We start from the raw sequence: 17,769 nt of genomic DNA on the forward strand, positions 1-17,769 counted from the left end.
TCAGGAGTGCCCTGAAAGCAGATCAGAATTTTGTGTAGTACGTCTTCTGTAGATAGCACAGTGCTTGATACAGAGGAGGAGCTCAGCAGATGGTTGATTACGTTAATAACCAATGGAGGAGACCTACCTCTGTGTCAGGTAGCTTCTCAGGTATGGCATCACCCACATTTGGCCCTGCAGCCTCCTCCTGTTTAGGACCTTTCAGTTCAGCCTCCTAAAGACGTGGCTGATGAAATTTCCTTGGTCAGGACTAAAATCCAGACCTGTGCCAGTGCCCCCTACCTGCACACATCTGCTTTTCTTTCTTAGCTTCTCAGCATGAACTCGAGACATATGATTCAATTTGCATATGAACATCACTGGATTTGATCAGGAAAGTTAATCCACCTTTGCTAGAAAAGAAATAGAAGTGAGGCAGGAGAGGAGAGAGATGGGAAAGGGAGGGATGAGGGTATAAGGAAGAAGGAGCGGGTATGGAAGGGAGAAAGAAAGGAAAGCTCATTTCATGAACTTCAAAGCCAGAGATAATAGCATTTTGATTATTCACTCCTTAAGGATTATCAGTGTCACCCTTCCCTTTGTAGACCTGAAGAATTAAAAAATAACTCTCCAGGCAAGTGATCACTCAGTAGTGCAAATGTCAGGAACACATTTGTTAGCCCATTTGTTCAATCACTTATTCATTCAGCAAGCATTTACTCATGCCCTCTGTGTGCTGAGCTGTGTGTGAGATGCTGGCTGGCCATCAGAGAGGTCAGGTACCCCCACAGCAAATTTTTCATGGCTGGGCGACCTTTTAAGGACCTCCTCCAAGTCTTAAGCCTGATTCCTTTCCCTTTTACATTGTCTTCACTTCAGATCATATCTTGGCATTCCCCTCCCCCAGAACCGACTGTGGCCTTGATGTTCCCGTACCTCCTCCTCTGTACTTGAAGATAAGCCCTGTCCCTTCCTCTAGCCAGGATTTTGTGCCCCACAGATTTGCCCTGTCCTCATGCTTCCCCGATTTCAGTACTTTCCACACTGTATTGTATTTTCTGTGAATTCATGTATCTCCTCTTCCAGACTGTGAGCTCTCGGCATGGTGGCCATGTTTATCTTGCTTGTCGTTGCCTCTCAAAGCCCATACTTGGCAAGTGCATATCAGCCGTTGAATGAATAAAGGAATAAATGAATCCATCAATCAATGAGCGAATGAGTCATAAATGGGTGAAAGGGCTTACGACTCTTAAGGCCACCAAAATTAAATGGAGATAGTGACCAAAGTTCCAGAACCGCTGAACGTTCTCAGTCTCTGACCCTGGCTTTACTTTCTCAACCTCCTCAAAAGCCTGCCTTGTCCAAAATATATAAAGAACTCATACAACTCAATAATATAAAAACAAAAAATCCTATTTAAAGACGGGCAGAAGATCAGAATGGATGTTATTCTGAAGAAGATATATAGATAGATGGCCAACAGGCATATGAAAAGGTGCTCAACATCACTAATCATTAGAGAAATGCAAATCAAAACCACAGTGAGACATCACTTCACACCTGCTAGAATAGCTAGTATCAAAAAGACAATAAATAACAAGTGTTGGCAAGAATGTGGAGAAAAGGGAATCCTCATTCACTTTTGGTAAGAATGTAAATTGGTACAGACACTATGGAAAACAGTATGGAGCTTCCTAAAAATAGAACTATCACATGATCTAGCAATTCTACTTCTGGATATTTATCTGAATAAAACAAAAACACTAATTTGAAAAGATATATGTATCCCGATGTTCAATGCAGATTATTCACAATAGCCAAGATATGGAAACAACGTAAATGTCTATTGATAGATTAATGGATAAAGAAGATGTGGTACATATACACAATGGAATAATGGAATACTACTCAGCCATAAAAAAGGATGAAATCTTGCCGTTTGCAGCAACATGGATGAACCTTGAGGGTATTATGCTAAGTGAAATTAGTCTGAGAAAGATAAATACTGTATGCTTTCACTTATGTGTAGAATCTAAAAAACAAAACACATGAACAAGCAAAATGAAACAAAACGTATAGACGCCAAGAACAGATTTATGGTTGCCAGAGGGGAGGGGAGTTGCAGGCTTGAGGGGTGGATGTAATGGGGGAACGGGGTCAAACTTATAGTCATATAATAAATAAGTCATGGGAATGTAATGTACAGCATGGTGAATATAGTCAATAATATTGTGTTATATATTTTGTAGCTTTATATGATGATGGGGAAACTAGACATATTGAGTGTATACAAATATTGAATCATTATATTGTACACCTGGAACTAATATAATGTTACATGTCAATTATACCTCAATTTAAAAAAAAAAAAAAAAAAACCCTTTCTCAGAGGTGCTAGAGGAGACAAATTGAATAGAATTTCTTTTTTACTGCCATTTGAGTCTTCTTTTTTTTCATTACCTTCAATTCTCATATAAATGTCTTGAATTGGAGTGAATCTTAAATGTTGGCTCATTCATCTGCTTGAACTCCTGAGGGTCCACATCAGCCTTCCCACCAGTCTCCCCTCCTGCCCACCCCAAGAGCCAGTTCTCCAGCCCTACCTTGGGCCCTCCCAGGGAAGGAATCACCATGCAGGCCGAGCCCAGGAAAAGGGAGTTCCTTTCCTTTCATGAGGTAATAGTTAAACTGACAGCAGCATTAGTTAACCAAGGCTGGGTGGGCCAAGGACAGCCCTCCAGAGCTCAGAGCTCGGAGAAGTGCTCTAAGAAGGAATAGGGGGAGTAGGACTGGAGTCTGGTGTTGTGGAGGGGGCTCTAAGTAGCGGGGAAGGGGCAGGCCATGTAAAGCCCAGGGTTTCTAAGATGTTCAACTTCATCCTGAGGGTCAAGTGTTAGCAAACTATTTTTTGTGGTGACTAAAGCTTTTCTTCAGAACCAGTAGTCATTAGCTTGCAACTGGCTGTGATTTGCAGAAAACTCAACAGAAGCTTAAACAAAACAGTTTGTTTTCTCTACATACCAGAGGTCCAGAGGTGGAGAGTCCAGGGCTGGTTTAGTATCCAGCCCTGTATCAAGCACCTTTTATTTTTCCCTCTGCCATTCTTCTTGTGTGACTCTTGTCTCATAAGCACAAGAAGGCTGCTCCACCTCTGTCCTCACATCTGTATCCCAGGAAAACAAGGAGAAAGGCAGGAAAATGCCCAGAGGATTCCTCAGATCATCTCATTGCCCAGAATCCTGTTATTTAGCCATCCTTAGCTCAGAGAGCTGGGTACATTACCCAAAGTCAGGGTTCTATTAAGGATGAGTAAACAGAGGGAGGGACATTAGTAAACCTCTACCTATGTCAGTCACAGAATCCCAAAACAAGTAGCCAACTCTGGCTCTCTCTCCACCTTTACTGGTGGCCCGTGAAGTACCCATCTATGGGACCCTGAGGTGCCTGAGAACCCAGATTGGATGCCATTGCTCTAGGCCAGAGGTCAGCAAAATTTTTCTATGAAGAGCCATATAATAAATATTTTAGGCTTTGAGGACCATGTAAAGATTGTGTTGCACATTTTTCTTTGTAGTGCTCTATTTATTTTTTAACCCTTTAAAAGTTTAAGAGTGCTTCTTAACTCAAGGGTCCATTCAAAAATGGGCCATAGGCCAGATTCGGCCCAAGCGCCCTAGTTATCCAACTCCTGCTCTAAGGGAGCATGGGGCACAGAGTTTTTGGTGCAGAGTGAAGGAAGGGCAGCAGAGACGGGGAGCCTGGCTAGGAGGCTATGGTAGAAATGGAGGGATGAGACAAAACAACCTCGGTCTAGGTTTCTTAGGGCTCCAGCTTCCCTCAAAATGTCCATCAGCTGTCAGATCCTCTGCAGCCTCACCAAGACATTGGGCACAGGCTTGAAGGACTGGGATCCCTCTCCCTTAACTGGTCCTGGATGGTGCTCAAGAAGCGAGAAATGTCCTCTGGAACCCAGAGTGAGCATCTTCCATGGTCCGGCTCCCATCCACCCTGACGCTAACCCTAACCCTAAATCCTAACTTTAACCCTACAGTTCTCGGGAAAGGTGGCTGAGTGCTGACAGGTATAGTCACCAGGACTCCCTCCCACCTCTTCCCCTCTACAGTGAACACCAACTCAGGCTCCCCTAAGCCCCCTCCTACTTCCGGACCCTGTACCCACTCCTGGCAGGTCTCTCTGCCTCCAGCCTTCCCTTCATGCTGAGTTGTAGCCTCCCCTCATCTTCACCATCAGATAGTCCGCACTGCTTGCTCTGGTCTGCCAGGCAAAAGCCAAGTGCAGACTCAGCCAGGCTGCTCTCTTCCCTCCAGTCCCCTGCCTGACTGCCCTCCCTGCTCCTCGTTCCTCTGTTCACTCATCACCACATTTCCTGAACAAAACCCTTCGTCCTGCGAGGGCCAGCGCGTCTATGCCTCCTCCTTGTGACCACCTTTCATCTCTCCCTTCTTTGTGATCCTCCAGCACTCACTGCACTGTACCCTTGGCGTTTAGATTCTGCTCTCAATTATCAGGCCAGTGAGATAACACAGGAAGCATCTAGCTCGGTGCTTGGAACGTAGCAGGTACTCAGTAATTATGTCCTAGATGATGGGTTTGTTTATTCATTTATCTAACGGGTGTAAATTGGGTGTCTGAACCATATACAAATGTCCTTTGATCATGCTTGTTTCAAGAGTTGCTACTCTCCTGCCTCAGAAAGGCATTTTATGAGCCTAATTGATCCGCACATTAGTTAATGAGTCATTATAGGATCCTGTCTTTAAACAATGGCCAAAGAGTATGGGGGAGAGCATCAGTACATTGTGCACTGGGACCCATCCCAAAGCCGCAATGTCGTGTGTGGTGTACTGTCTACTTGGTGTAATTAGCTCCTATGTTAGGGTCAGATGCTCTAAAATGCAGTTCACATCAATGGCTGCTCTAACCAATGACGTGAATCATTTTATGGCTCTGGTTTCTGGCCTTCAAAGCGATGTTTTCCCATTATAGGCCTAGTAATCATATGCTCCCTTTTTTGGAGGTGGCATGCTGAGCCAGTGCCCTCTGCCCTAGGGTGGCAAGAAAGTGTAACAAGGACCCTTAGTCCCTCAGAGGCCAGGCCCCTCCTCCTGCAGAAGGCACTGCTGGGCTTTCAGTATTTTATATACAGCAAATCTTTGCTGAGCTGCTGAGATCCAGATAAAGAGCTTAGGAAAGGTTTGAGAGGATCAGTCATGCTCCCTACCTCGTAGACCTGAGACTTCGCTGGGACACTATGAGGTGGTAGAACAGAGTGGCAAAGAGCCTGGCCTCTGGCTGCCTGGTGAGTCCTAGTTCTACCAGTTAGCTGTGTGATCCTGGGCAAGTTGCCTGACGTCTCTGTGTCTGAGTTTTCCATTTATGAAATGGAGGTATTCATTGTAGCTCTCGTCATTGTACGTTCTGCATGAGTTTATGTATGTAAAGTCCTCAGAACAGGGTCGGGCCCATTGTAGGTGTCAGCTCTTATAGTTAAGAAATCTCACAAGAGAAGATGATCAAAACTGTGGTTAAGTGTCTCAAAGAATTTTCTAGACCAGGGATTGGCAAACTACTGCCTGTGGGCCTAAATCTACCTTGTTGCTTGTTGTCATAAATAAAGTTTTATTGGAACCCAGCCACCCCCATTCATGTACAGATTGAGTATGTCTGTGTTCACTCTGCAGCAGCCAAGGTGGGCAGTTGCAACAGACATATGGTCTGCGCAGGGGAAAACATTTACTATCTGGCCCTTTACAGGAACAGTTTGCCGACCTTTGTTCTACATAATAACTCCTGTGAGGGATCCAAGAGCCTAACAATCAGTCCATGCTGGAGAATCAGGAAAGGTTTGAAAAATGTTCTCCCATTCAACACTGTCTGAGCCCTTGGCATGCTGACAGGCACTGGCAGTGCAGAGGCAGTGAGACCTGGCCCCTGCCCTCCAGATAGTTCGTGGTGTAGTGGAGGACCAGGCACACAGATCACTCACAGTACAGCAGGTAAGTGCTGACACAGAGCAGAGAGGAAGGGTCCTCAGAGGACACGTGAAGAAGAGATGCTCAAGGAGACATTACTGAGGGAGCCAGGAGGAGGGGGAGGAATCTGTGCAAATCGGCGTCATGGACCAACATGAAGGGGTGTCACACAGGAACTCAGGTAGTTACACAGGCTGGGAGGGCAGCAGGGAGCAGATGCCAAGGGCCCCTCTTTGTGTGTCATTCTACAGGGCAGGACTGGGAGGGTAGGAGATGAAAAACATTCCAGCCTGAGAAGATGACCTCATGATGATGACATTGGCCATCAGGGAACATGGGAAAACCAGCAGGGATGCGGCATCCCCACTCGCTGATGACAGTTACATTTCATCCCCTTTTCTAACAGCCGCAACCACTGCCTGCCAAGGCCCACATGCTCCCTCACCTACAGCATCGCTACAGCCCAGAGATCAGTCTCCTGGTTTTCCACTATCCCTCAATGCTGTTGCTCCTACAACAGAAATCTCATGTCACGCCTTTGCTTATAATTCTTCCATAACTCCCCCTTATCTTTCGGACAAAGCCCAACTCCTTAGCATGACAGACAGCCCCTCCTTTCCTGGCTCCTCCCCCTTCCCTCCCTTCACTCCCCCACTTCCCCACCCCGTTAAACAGCTCCAGATCAGCTAGGAGTCTCTAGACAAGCCGGTCCTTCCACGCCTTTGCCCATCTATGCACCTGCTCCTTCCTCTGCCTGGGCTGCTTTCCCTTCTTTATCCATTTATTGAACTCAGTTTATTTCCCAAACAGCCTGGGCTTCTTACCTTCAGGAAACCTGCTTTAGCCTTTCTTCCAGCCAGTGGCACTCACCTCCTCCTGTGTCCTATTGCCCATGCAGTGCAGAGGTCCCACATAGATGGTACCCGGACTCATGAATGAGCGCAGTGGCAGTGTGCTTCTCAGACATCTGAAGGCACCTTGGGCGAGGCTATGCTAGCACGCTGGCAGTACATGGGTGCTGGGCTGTTTGGTTTGGAAAGAGGAAACGTGCATAACTAGGAAAAACTATCCACAGGAATTCTCTACTCCTTAGGTCATAGAATAGAGACAAAGGAGCACCTTCAACCTCCCCACTGGGAGACTAAAGATCTTCATCACACTGACACAGACAGGAAGAGATGCAGATTAGACTTTGGGAGTGGTGCTTCTGTGGGTCCTGTCTTCGTGAATGGCACCACCACCCATGCAGTTGCCCAAACCGGAAACCCGCAAGCCATCCTAACCAGTGATCCCTCCCTCTCCCTCAGTCCCCACATCCACCCAGTCACAGAGCCCTCAGTATGGCTCAGACCTGCGTCTCCGTTCCATCTCCATTGTTCTCCTTCATCGCTCACCTAGACCACTGCAGAAGCCTGGCACCGCCCTCACCATCTCCGGCCTCACTCCTGCCACATCAATTTCCACATGAGCAGCTAGGCCGATGTTTTCTCAAAGACCTACGTATCCTGCCACCCACTGTTTAAAACCCCTCCACTTCTCCTCCCTCAGGATGAACCCCAACCCTTAGGGGCAGAGTTATAAGACTCTCTAGACCTCACTCCAGGCAAACTTTTCGAGTTCTGGCCCTTCTTGAGTCACCTCCTTGCACTGAAGGCCCAATCACATTGTCCACCCTCTCCCCTAAGTGTGGCAGCAAGCAGTTATGCTCAGTTTGTGGACCTGCCATTGGCAGACGCTGAATGACCACTTGTTCTGGAATGTTCCATGTCTGCCACAGCTCAGGCCTTGTGCATCTGACTCCTCAGAATGTCTTCCGCCCTCTCTCAGCATCCCAACTTTGTTGGCCAGTCTTCCACATCCTTCAGAATTCTCAAACCCCACCATCACGAAGAGCCTCCCCTCCTGCTACCACCACAGGACAGCGAGCCACCGGCTCCTCTGTGCTCCCACCAGCCCCCATCATAGTGTTCATCACCCAGTGTTGTGGTTATCGGTTTGCTTTTCTGGTCTCCCCTGCTCACCGAGGGCAGGGACAGTGTTGTGCTCACTGTTGAAACCCCACCTCCTAGCCTGGCATATGGTGAGTGCTTAGTAAATATTTGTGGAAGGCAAGACGACAACAAGTTAAGAGACAAGAATCTTGTCAAAATTCCTTCCTGAAAAATTCATTTATTCAACAAATAAACAAAGAGGATGGAGAAAAGCAAGCAGAGAAGAGGCTGAGAGAGATGTCTGCAGGTCCCTGGGGGCAAGATAGCTAAGATTCCACATGTGGCCTGAAAAATTGCCACCGAGCTCACGGGGATTTCTGTGCATTAAAGCGTGAAGAAAGAGTCTAACATCTCGGAGTTGGCCAGATGTGCCTGGTGTTGCCGTGACAACCCCCAGAATTGAGCAGATGTGCCATGAACATTTTTGGAAAACATCAGGGGACCCCAGAGACTGTATGGCCTGGAGAGAAATAGTTCACACTCAAAAAGGTGGCGTGGAAATGCTTAGTTTGGATTGAGAATCATGTGGAATGGTGTTACGGGGACTCTGGGCCTCAGGACATAACAAGGAAACTTCTTACTATCCTCAAGACTCTGAAAGTCTCTCCTGGCAGCCCCTACCTGGCCCCTAATCCCATGCTCTCTCCCTAGGTGATCAAGTTGGCCTTCGAGGAGTTTGACTTGGAGAGGGGCTATGACACCCTGACGGTCGGGGATGGTGGGCAGGATGGGGACCAGAAAACGGTTCTCTACATGTAAGTGAAGCAGAGCGTATGGTTGGGAGGGTGGGAACCTGCGTACCTGGGCTGATGGTGGTGGGATCGGCTTGCTGGCTCCTGCCTGGTCCCCCAGACCACACTGCAACCAGAATAGGTATCCCACAGTGCTCCTAGTTTCAGCAACAATGCCTTCTCCTCTCTCTAATCCAACCAAAGGAAACAGAGCATTGGACCAAATTCTCACTAGGAAGTCATGGGAAAAGAGTACAGAATGAGCAATCTCTTAGGGAGCAGGGAAATAGAGGTTTTGCGTCTATGCCTGGAGCTTTCCACCTGGCTGTCTGCTTCTACACAGACCCTGCTTCTGCCACCCAACAGTTTTTCCTCATGGCTGAGTACATCTGTGACAGTCTGACTTCAGACAGAGACAATGAAAGTGTTTTTGCTAACCTCCCTGGACACCCAGAACTCTCTGGGAAGCAGGTGGTTCCAAGGAGTTGGGATGACATAGACATAGTAGCCACATTTTCGGAGCCCAGAAAGGCTAATATGACACAGTCTAGTCAAAGGAGAGGATATCTCTATTATATTGGGTCTTGGCTCTTGGGGGCCATTTAGCTCCTCCTTCACCCACCACCATTAGCCTGACATGAAGCAAGATAATGCTCTTGTTCAGTGCAAGTGGCACAGAGCGACAGACAGGCATGACCTCACCCTTCTCCCCTGCCCAGAAGGAGTGGATTTTCACATACATTGAGCACCTACTATGTGCCCGGGCTCTGTGATGGGAAGTCTCACATCAGTTACCTCACTTAATTTCTACCACAGCCCTGTGAGAAAGGCATTATTATCTCCATTTAACAGGTGGGGAAACTGAGGCCCAGTGGTTGCTAAGATGGTTGGTGGCAGAACCAGCACTTGACTTCATATCTTTTGATTTCAGTGAAGGACAGTACCCCATGCCATACCCCCTCCCAGCCAGGCTTGCTCCAGGCAAACACACTGTGGTTCTAATGGTGAATGAAAAAAGGCTATTCGGTAATAGCTGACTTTTCTTGGAGCTTTTCTGTTCTGGGGAGCTTCCCACACTTTCTCCACACCTACCTGGAGAAGATTCTAACAGGATAGTTAAAGGACTCATGATGTTACTCACTGAGTCAGCTGACATGCCTGGGACCTGGGGTCTCTCAGGAGAAAGGAATGGAATGTGAGCCTGAAGGGTGTCTACCTTTTGGGTGTCTACCCCCTACCTATTCCACTGTATTAATCAGGCTTCTCCAGAGAAGCAGAGCCAACAAAGTGTATATAGAGAGAAACGGATCTATTATAAGGAATTGGCTTACACGGTTATTGAGGCTGACAAGTCCCAGGATCTACAGGGTGAGTCGGCAAACTGGAGACCCAGGAGATGGGTGATGTAGTTCCAGTGTGAATGCCAGCAAGCTCAAGACCCAGGAAGAGCTGATGTTTCAGTTCAAGTCCAAGGCAGGAAAAAAAATAAGCCAGTGTTCCCGCTGGAATTCTGGCAGGCAGGAAGAATTCTCTTTTACTCAGAGGAGGGTCAGCCTTTTTGTTTAATTCAGGCCTTTGATTGGGAAGAGCTTACTCAGTCTACCATTTAAGTGTTAATCTCATTCAAAACCGCAGACAAACCCAGAATAATGTTTCACCATATACCTGGGCACCCTAGGGCCCAAGCAAGTTTACAACATCAAATTAGCCATCGCACCCACCTCTCCCTTCCTCTTGGTGCATCCCCATTACTCACTTGCCCTGGTTTGGTGACCTGTACGCTGTAAGTTTAGTGTGCCCAAGAAGCCAGGATCCCAGCTTTGTCTCCTCCTGCAACCCCAGTGTGCTTTGCCATAGAGAGAACCTTACAACAGCAGAACTGAAAAGATTCTTGGGGACCATGTAGCCCAATCTCCTCACTTAACATGCAGTAGAAAAGCTCGAATAGACTCAGCCATTTGTCCAAGGTCCCACAGCAAAGAAAGGTGGAGGCAGCGTTTGTACCTGGGTCTCAGGACCAGTCTAGTGTGAGTGAGCTCCCAACAAATTCTGCAGCAGCACAGGAGCTCTTTCACCCCCTCCCTTCCAGATCTCTTTAGGCCAACATCAGTCTCAACCCTTCAGGGAAATACATGCAAAATGGCCAGGCTTCTTTGTTGTCCCAACTGGGTCGAACAGGAAAAGCAGAGGCTTTGGCCTTCTCCCTTGCTCCTTGCCACCCTGGAGTCAGGAGCCAGCCGTGGCCTGGCCTCAGTCTTTACCCATTACAGAATGTCAGTGCTTCTAGCCCAGATGTGTAACACAGGTCAGGCTGGTATATCCTCGGTGGTCTGTTCCAGTTCCAGCCCCATAGTGCTCATGGTGTGATGAGCATCTCTGTACAGCCACTCAACCCTCCCTCCCCAGCTTTGAGACCCCAGAGTAGAGCAGACCCATTAATCGAATCACCCCTCCACAACTCACCAGTCCCTAACTGTGCTGGTGATTTGCCTGGTCTCCACAGCAAGAGGAAGCCAGGTTTCTTTGGGAAAGAAACCCCAGCCCATGCAGAGGACCCTGGCTCTGCCACTCTCCAGTAAGCTGACCTCTGGAAAACCACTGCCATTTCGCACCTTTGTCTTCTCATCTGTACACTGGGGATAATACAACCCCCACCTCACTGGCCTACTGGGGGCATTAAATGAGATAATGGATAGAAAGTTGTCTCACTTGAGTAGGTACCTGGTAAATGTGGGTTGCATCAGAAGCTTCTCCATGCTCAAACTGTCTTCTTCGGAAGAATATGGCCCTAGGGTGACAGCTGCACTTTAAGTCTCACTTCTCAAAGTGGAACAGGAGGAGGTGTCTCAATGAACAGATGGCTGGGTTCGACCAGGGAAATGGGTTTCTGCCTGTGTCTTTTCTGCGATAAGTTCACACAAGAGATTGAAGATTGCAGGAGTAGATCAGGATCCAGGTAGCCCTGTCCCCTGAGTCAGCAAGGACACAGATCTCTATTGCAAGCCCAGGGGTCTGGGCTATGGAGTCGCAGTTGAGATTCAAGGTCTGCCTGTGGCCGAAGGGGAGAGGTGCTGAGTCTCCCAGCACACAGAGGACATGCACCTGGGCTTCAGTGTCAGAAGCACTGTGGGGCGCAGAATTTGCCCAAGTGGGTCGTCCCCTACCTTTAGATGTTATTCTGTTGGGGTGCCATGGCAGGGTGCATGCCTCTCAACCTCTGTCTCCTGGCAGCCTGACAGGTACATCGGTCCCGGATCTCATTGTCAGCACCAACCATCAAATGTGGCTCCTCTTCCAGACTGATGGCAGCGGCAGCTCCCTGGGATTCAAGGCTTCTTACGAAGGTAACTGCTCTTGGGGAGCCGATGAACTTGCCCTGGAATCAGATGCTTGGGGTCTGGATTTGGAGTCAGTGAGCCCTGGGTTCGAATCCTTGTTCTAGCTGGCACTAGCTGCCTCTCCTTAGGGATGTTGGAGTTCTTGACTTCTCTGAGCCCCAGGCTTCTTCTTTGTCCAGTGGGTCTCCCAGATTGTTTTGAGGATTATCTTGGAAAAATCACTTAAAATGTTAGACACACAGCACCAGGCACAACATCAGTTTCATCCCCAATTCTTACTTGGCTTGTGTAGACCTTTAAAAGGCCTCGCTTATTTTCTATCTTTAGACTGGAGATAGTAGCTTCTCAAGCTACCCTATTGGAGTATCCAAGTGATGAGTGACTGGGTGCACAGCGCTAGAGACAGACACCATTGGTGACCCAAGGAGTATACACATGAGGGTGACCTTCATCTCTTGGTGGGACCAGGCATTAAGGGAATGGTAGACTCTGTGGCCCAAGAAATACCACCATCAACACCATTCTGTGCACTTGCAAACCTCCTATTGGCCAATGACTACTAATGCCGGTCCCCACAAAAAGGAGAGCAGAAGCCATCCCCCACGTATTTGGTAAGGCCCTGTTAGGTATCTGACCCTAGACCAGCAGTAGGGAACAGATGCATTAGATGCAGGTCTTTGTTGCAAGGGGCTGGCATTCTAACAGTGAGACAGGACGTGTATGAGTGTCCCAGAGCTGCTCTCACGAAGTACCACAAACTGGATGGCTCAAAACAACATAAATTTATTCTCTCACAGTTCTGGAGGCTACAAGTCCAAATTCAAGGTATCAGGAGGGCCATGCTCCCTCTGAGACTGTGGGTAGAATCCTTCCTTGCTGCTTCCTAGTTTCCATGGCGACCTTTCCGGCAGTCCTTGGCATTCTTTGGCTTGTAGCTGCAGCACTTTAGTCTCTGCTTCTGTTGTTCACGCACGTCCCTGTGTGTTTCTCTCCTTATTATAAGGACACCAGTCATATTGGATGAAGGGCCCTACTCTGATATGACCTCATCTTAACTTGATTACTTCTGCATAGAGCCTATTTCCAAATAAGGTGTCACATTCACAGGTACCAAGGGTTAGGATTCACCATATCTTTTGGGGGACACGATTCAACTCATAACAGGAGGAGAGCCCATATTTCCAGCACTAACGCTGTCGTACGACAATGCCCACTGGGGTAAGGACAACGAATTACTGTCCTAAGAATAGGAAGTATGTGTCTAAGTGAGACAGAACAAGGAGTCAGAAGAACACCTACCGAGGGACAAGGGCTCAGTTCAAGTCCTGGTTATGTCACTTTCTAGCTTCATGACAGGTCAGGGAACCTCTCTAGGGCTCCATTTCATCCTCTGTGAAATGGAGATGATAATGCAACCTAGGTCACAGGGCTACTGGGAAGATGACATGTAGGTAAAGAATGTGAAAATAAGAAGTATTTCAAACTGCAAAGCAGTGAGTGGGTGACTCATGAATGAGTACATAGGTAGTTAGATGTGTGGGCTCCTCTGGTGTATAAAGTTACATAGAAGCAACTGTGGGGCAATGGAAAGAACACCAGCTGATAAATCAGGAAATTCTGATCCCGATCCACTCTCTGATATGACGGTTGACCCTTGAACAACGTGGGGTTGGGGGTGTCGAACCACTACGCAGTCAAAAATCCACATATAACTCTTCCCAAAACTTAAGTTGTCCCTCCATATCTGCAGGGAATTGGTTCCAGAACACCCCACAGATACCCAAATCTGTGGTTGCTCAAGGTCCCTATATAAAATGGCATACCGTCGGCCCTCTGCCTCTGTGGACAGAAAACTGTACAGGGAGTTATTGAAAAAAATCCACGTATAAATGCACCTGCGTAGTTCAAACCCATGTTGTTCAAGAGTCAACCGTACTTTGAAAATGGAAATGGACGTGACTCAAAGTTTCTAAAGTTTCCCCATTTCTGAACTTGTAAAAATGTTCAGCAGTGAGTGTTTCCAGAAGTGGGGAGGAACGAACCTGTGTCATCCACATGCCCTTAATCTGTCCATATTTTACCAATGGCTTGGATAAGACATAAATAGCATGAGCTTGAAAGGGATGTCAGTATACCAGTCAGCATGCAGAAAGATCTCGATGGGGAAGGGGCTATGGGCTAAATTACTAGGATCAGGTGAAGTGGGGACAAAGATCTAGTCTGTTTCAAGGTTCAGAAAAATTAGCTACCAGAATTTATCCCACGGAGTTAGTTGAGCTTTATTCTCTTCTGATTGTGCATCAGAGAATCGAGCTTTGATGTGGGGGCCTCAGATGGGTAAGGAGCAAACTTAAGTCAAGCCCAGTGAGAAAGGTTAACAACCCCATGAATGTTTATTCATGGGAAAAGTGGACTCAGAGAAGACTTGAGAGCTGTATTCAAATGTCTGAAGGGTTGTTATGTGGGAAAGAGGAGTTAGACTTGTTTGATGTGATTTCATTGGAAAAGAAAGGCACATACTTTTGTTGAGAGCCTACTTTGTGCCAGAAGCTTTATGTTCACTATTTCGGGGTTTTCGGTGTCATGCAAAGACTTGGGGTACCCTCAGGGACTACCAAGGTGGGATAGGGGATGCCTAGCAGGGAGGGTCTGACCCTGCCTCGATTTCTTCTCTGTTTTCCTCTATTCCTTGTAAGGCTTCTTTGAAGAGGAGATTTGTAACTAAACACTAGTTTGAAAAGCACCGCTTCATCTCGTAGCTATGTGATGGCTGCTCTTTTATAGATGAGGAATTGGAAGTTCAGAAGGGTGAAGTTACCTGCCAGGTTCGCACACAAGGCTGGGAGCTGGCAGAGCCGAGATTCAACCCTGTGTCCCTCTGGCTTCAAAGCCCATGATTTACCCTCTATATGGAGAGCTCCCAAAGTGACAGAATTTCAATTTCTTTGAATCTTTATAGAAGCCAAAGCTTTACCCCAATCAAATGGGCCATATATCATGGGCCCGGATTCCTTGTTACTAGAGGTTGGGGTTTTGTTCATTAGTTCTTGTCCATTTCACTCAGCCAGTATCGATTAAGCTCCCGGACTGTGCTGGATACTGAGGTTACAATACCAAGCAAGTTAGATGCGGTCTAAAAACATACACTGTATGACTGCTGGTCACAGACTAGGTGTCAGCAAGACTTCTCCTTGGACCCATAACAAGTTATGAAGGGAGTCTGGGCCTTTAGAGACGTTGCTAACCAGCAAGGGACTACATAGGTTCGGGCACAGAGGCAGCCGGTCCTGTGTAGATGGAATGGACTGTGGAGTTGAACCCTACCTGGTGAATCCAGCTTGGTCCCAGCTATGTGAACTTGGGCCTCATTTCCCATCTCAAAATGGAAATAATAGTGCTGACCTTATAGGCTTATTGTTAAGAAAGTGAAATGAGATCACAGAAAGCTCCTCGCACGGTGCCTGGCACAGAGGCTTCTTCTCCCAGGGGCCGCTGAAGTGCCTCTCCGCCCAACCCTCTGTGATCACCACCACCACCCTCCACGGGGGGCGTCCTCCTCTGCTGGTAAACACGTGGCTTCCTGCCTGTCCGCCAGGTGGCCTGTGCTTGCTCTGATGGACCCCTGGGCTCGGTCCCTGCCCTACACCTGCACTCCCCACCCAGGGCCCTCACTCCCCAGACCAGCTGAGAAATGGGATGATTCACTGGGGCCACGGTGTACCGTGTGGGGGCAGAAGTGGCAGGAGACAGATCCAGGTCACTGAGAGCCTTGAGGCCTCACAAAGAGTTTGCACCTTGTCCAGTGAGGGGAAGAACTTGTGAAGGATCAAATGTCGGGATGGCCCTGCCTTTTCCTTCTGTCCCGTCCACCTTTGACCTTTTATTTGAGGGGCGGAACGCATCGGTCTCACACCTTCACTGCGAGGAGCCCCCTCTGTTGTGGAAAAGGAGGGGAGTCGAGTTCCCTGGCATCTGATAGGGCTGTGTCCTCTCGCCTGCCGCCTCCTGGTTCTCCTCCCCTGCTCTGCTGCTCCCTCCCCGCTTATCTCCTGCACGGTTCCTCCCTGCCTTTCAGGGCAGGCACTTCTCAGCCTCTGCCCTCAGCCTTCCATCCTCTTTGTCTAGAACCTTCCACAGTTGATCGCGTCCACTCTCATGGCTTCAACCTCAACGTGAACACCAGTGACTTCCAAATCTGTTCCCCACTTGCACTTCCATCCACCTGTGACACATTTTTTTATAGCTTTCCTCTCAGACATCCCAAACCAAGCTCTGCTCTGGCTGCCATAACAAAATACCGTAGCCTGGGTGACTTAAGCACAAATTTATTTTCTCACAATTCTAAGCTAGAAGTCCAACATCAAGGTTCCGTTCCAGCTGATTCAGGTTTTGGTCCAGGCTCTCTCTCTGGTTTGCAGATGGCTACCTTCTCACATAGCCTTTCCTGGGTGCATGTACACGGGGGAAAGGGCAAGGGCTGGGGGTGGAAGGGAGAGAGAGAACAATCTCTCTGGTTCACACTAATTCTATAGGATCAGGACCCTTTATGACCTCACTTAACCTTTATTACCTCCTTAGAAGCCTCATCTCCAAATACATTCACACCGTGGGACAGGGCTTCAGCTTATGAAACATTCAACCTATAACACCATCCAAAACCAAATTCTTCACATCTACCTCCACACCCCCTGCCCTCGGGTCCGCATCTTGATGAACAGTGCCCCGCCCATGCTATCACTCCACCTCCTCCCCACCCTCCCACCTCGTCCCAGATTCCGTCAGTTCTTTTTCTGCAGCGTCCCAGCTCCTCTGTCATTGCCGTGGCTGAGGCCTTCATGGCCTCTCTCTTGACTGACAGTACAGTCTTCCTATCCTGACTCCGGTCCTCTCTTCCACCCCTCACTCATCTGCCACACGCAGCACAGTGATCTTCCCAGAATTCAAATCTGGCAGTTTCTTTCTAGTTTGTTTGTTTTTTTTTTTTAAACTTTAATGAAAATTTTTCATTGCCTTTAGGGTAAAGCACAGTTATTCACTTGGCATCCTAGTGAATGCTTTCCATGATGGTAATTCCAAGCCAAATTCTGGTCCTTATGAATCTATTCTAAGCAGAACTCTGGTTTATTAATCTCTCCAGTCCGAAGGGCCCAGCCCAGAGCCTGGCACACAGTGTGGACTCATAAAAGCTCGCAGAATTACATTGTAATGACTTTTTACACAGTCTTAATCGAGCACCCTTCCTCAGGACCCTCTCAATCCCCTTTTCACCCATTTTACCATCTCTCAGCACTCAGGGGCCGAGACCCCACCCCTTCTCCACTGTCCCCTTGGTTTTGAGGTTGGACAAAGCCAGTTTATAATAGCGTTTTACCATTGGCTCTGTGCATGATCTTTAGCCTGTCCATCTGCATCTCTGAGCCCGAGTTTTCTCGTCTGTGAAGAGGGGCTGAAAAACGTTTTTCTCACAGGGGTCTTGAGAGGGCACTGGTATAGTGAAGCACCTGGCTCGGTTAAAAGCCTGCTCTCCTCCCTGCTTCCCCAGTCCTGCAGCTCCTCTCCCAACCTGCACGCATGGCCCAAGGCCTTAACTCCTGCTTAGCCCTCCTTTTATCCCAGCTCATGCCAAATTCCATACAGCATAGACATCTTGGCTCAGGAATGGGAGGGTAGCTGTGATACAGATGTTTCACAGGTGGCATGAGGCACCTGAGGGCAGAGACCTCCCCGAGGCATTCCT

The 17,769-nt window shown here is 48.1% G+C and overlaps 1 protein-coding gene across 1 annotated transcript in view; it reads left to right on the forward strand.

Moving 5' to 3' along the window:
* CSMD2 (CUB and Sushi multiple domains 2) overlaps window positions 1–17,769 on the forward strand; it is a 571,413-nt gene that overhangs the window by 304,564 nt on the left and 249,080 nt on the right. Inside the window, exons 15-16 of the mRNA XM_025041387.1 lie at window positions 8,615–8,718; window positions 11,926–12,038. Coding sequence (XP_024897155.1) covers window positions 8,615–8,718; window positions 11,926–12,038 — 217 coding nt within the window. The remainder of the gene's footprint in view (window positions 1–8,614; window positions 8,719–11,925; window positions 12,039–17,769) is intronic.

This window comes from Pteropus alecto, unplaced genomic scaffold (genome assembly GCF_000325575.1).
Source record: "Pteropus alecto unplaced genomic scaffold, ASM32557v1 scaffold39, whole genome shotgun sequence".
NCBI classification, from domain to species: domain Eukaryota; kingdom Metazoa; phylum Chordata; class Mammalia; order Chiroptera; family Pteropodidae; genus Pteropus; species Pteropus alecto.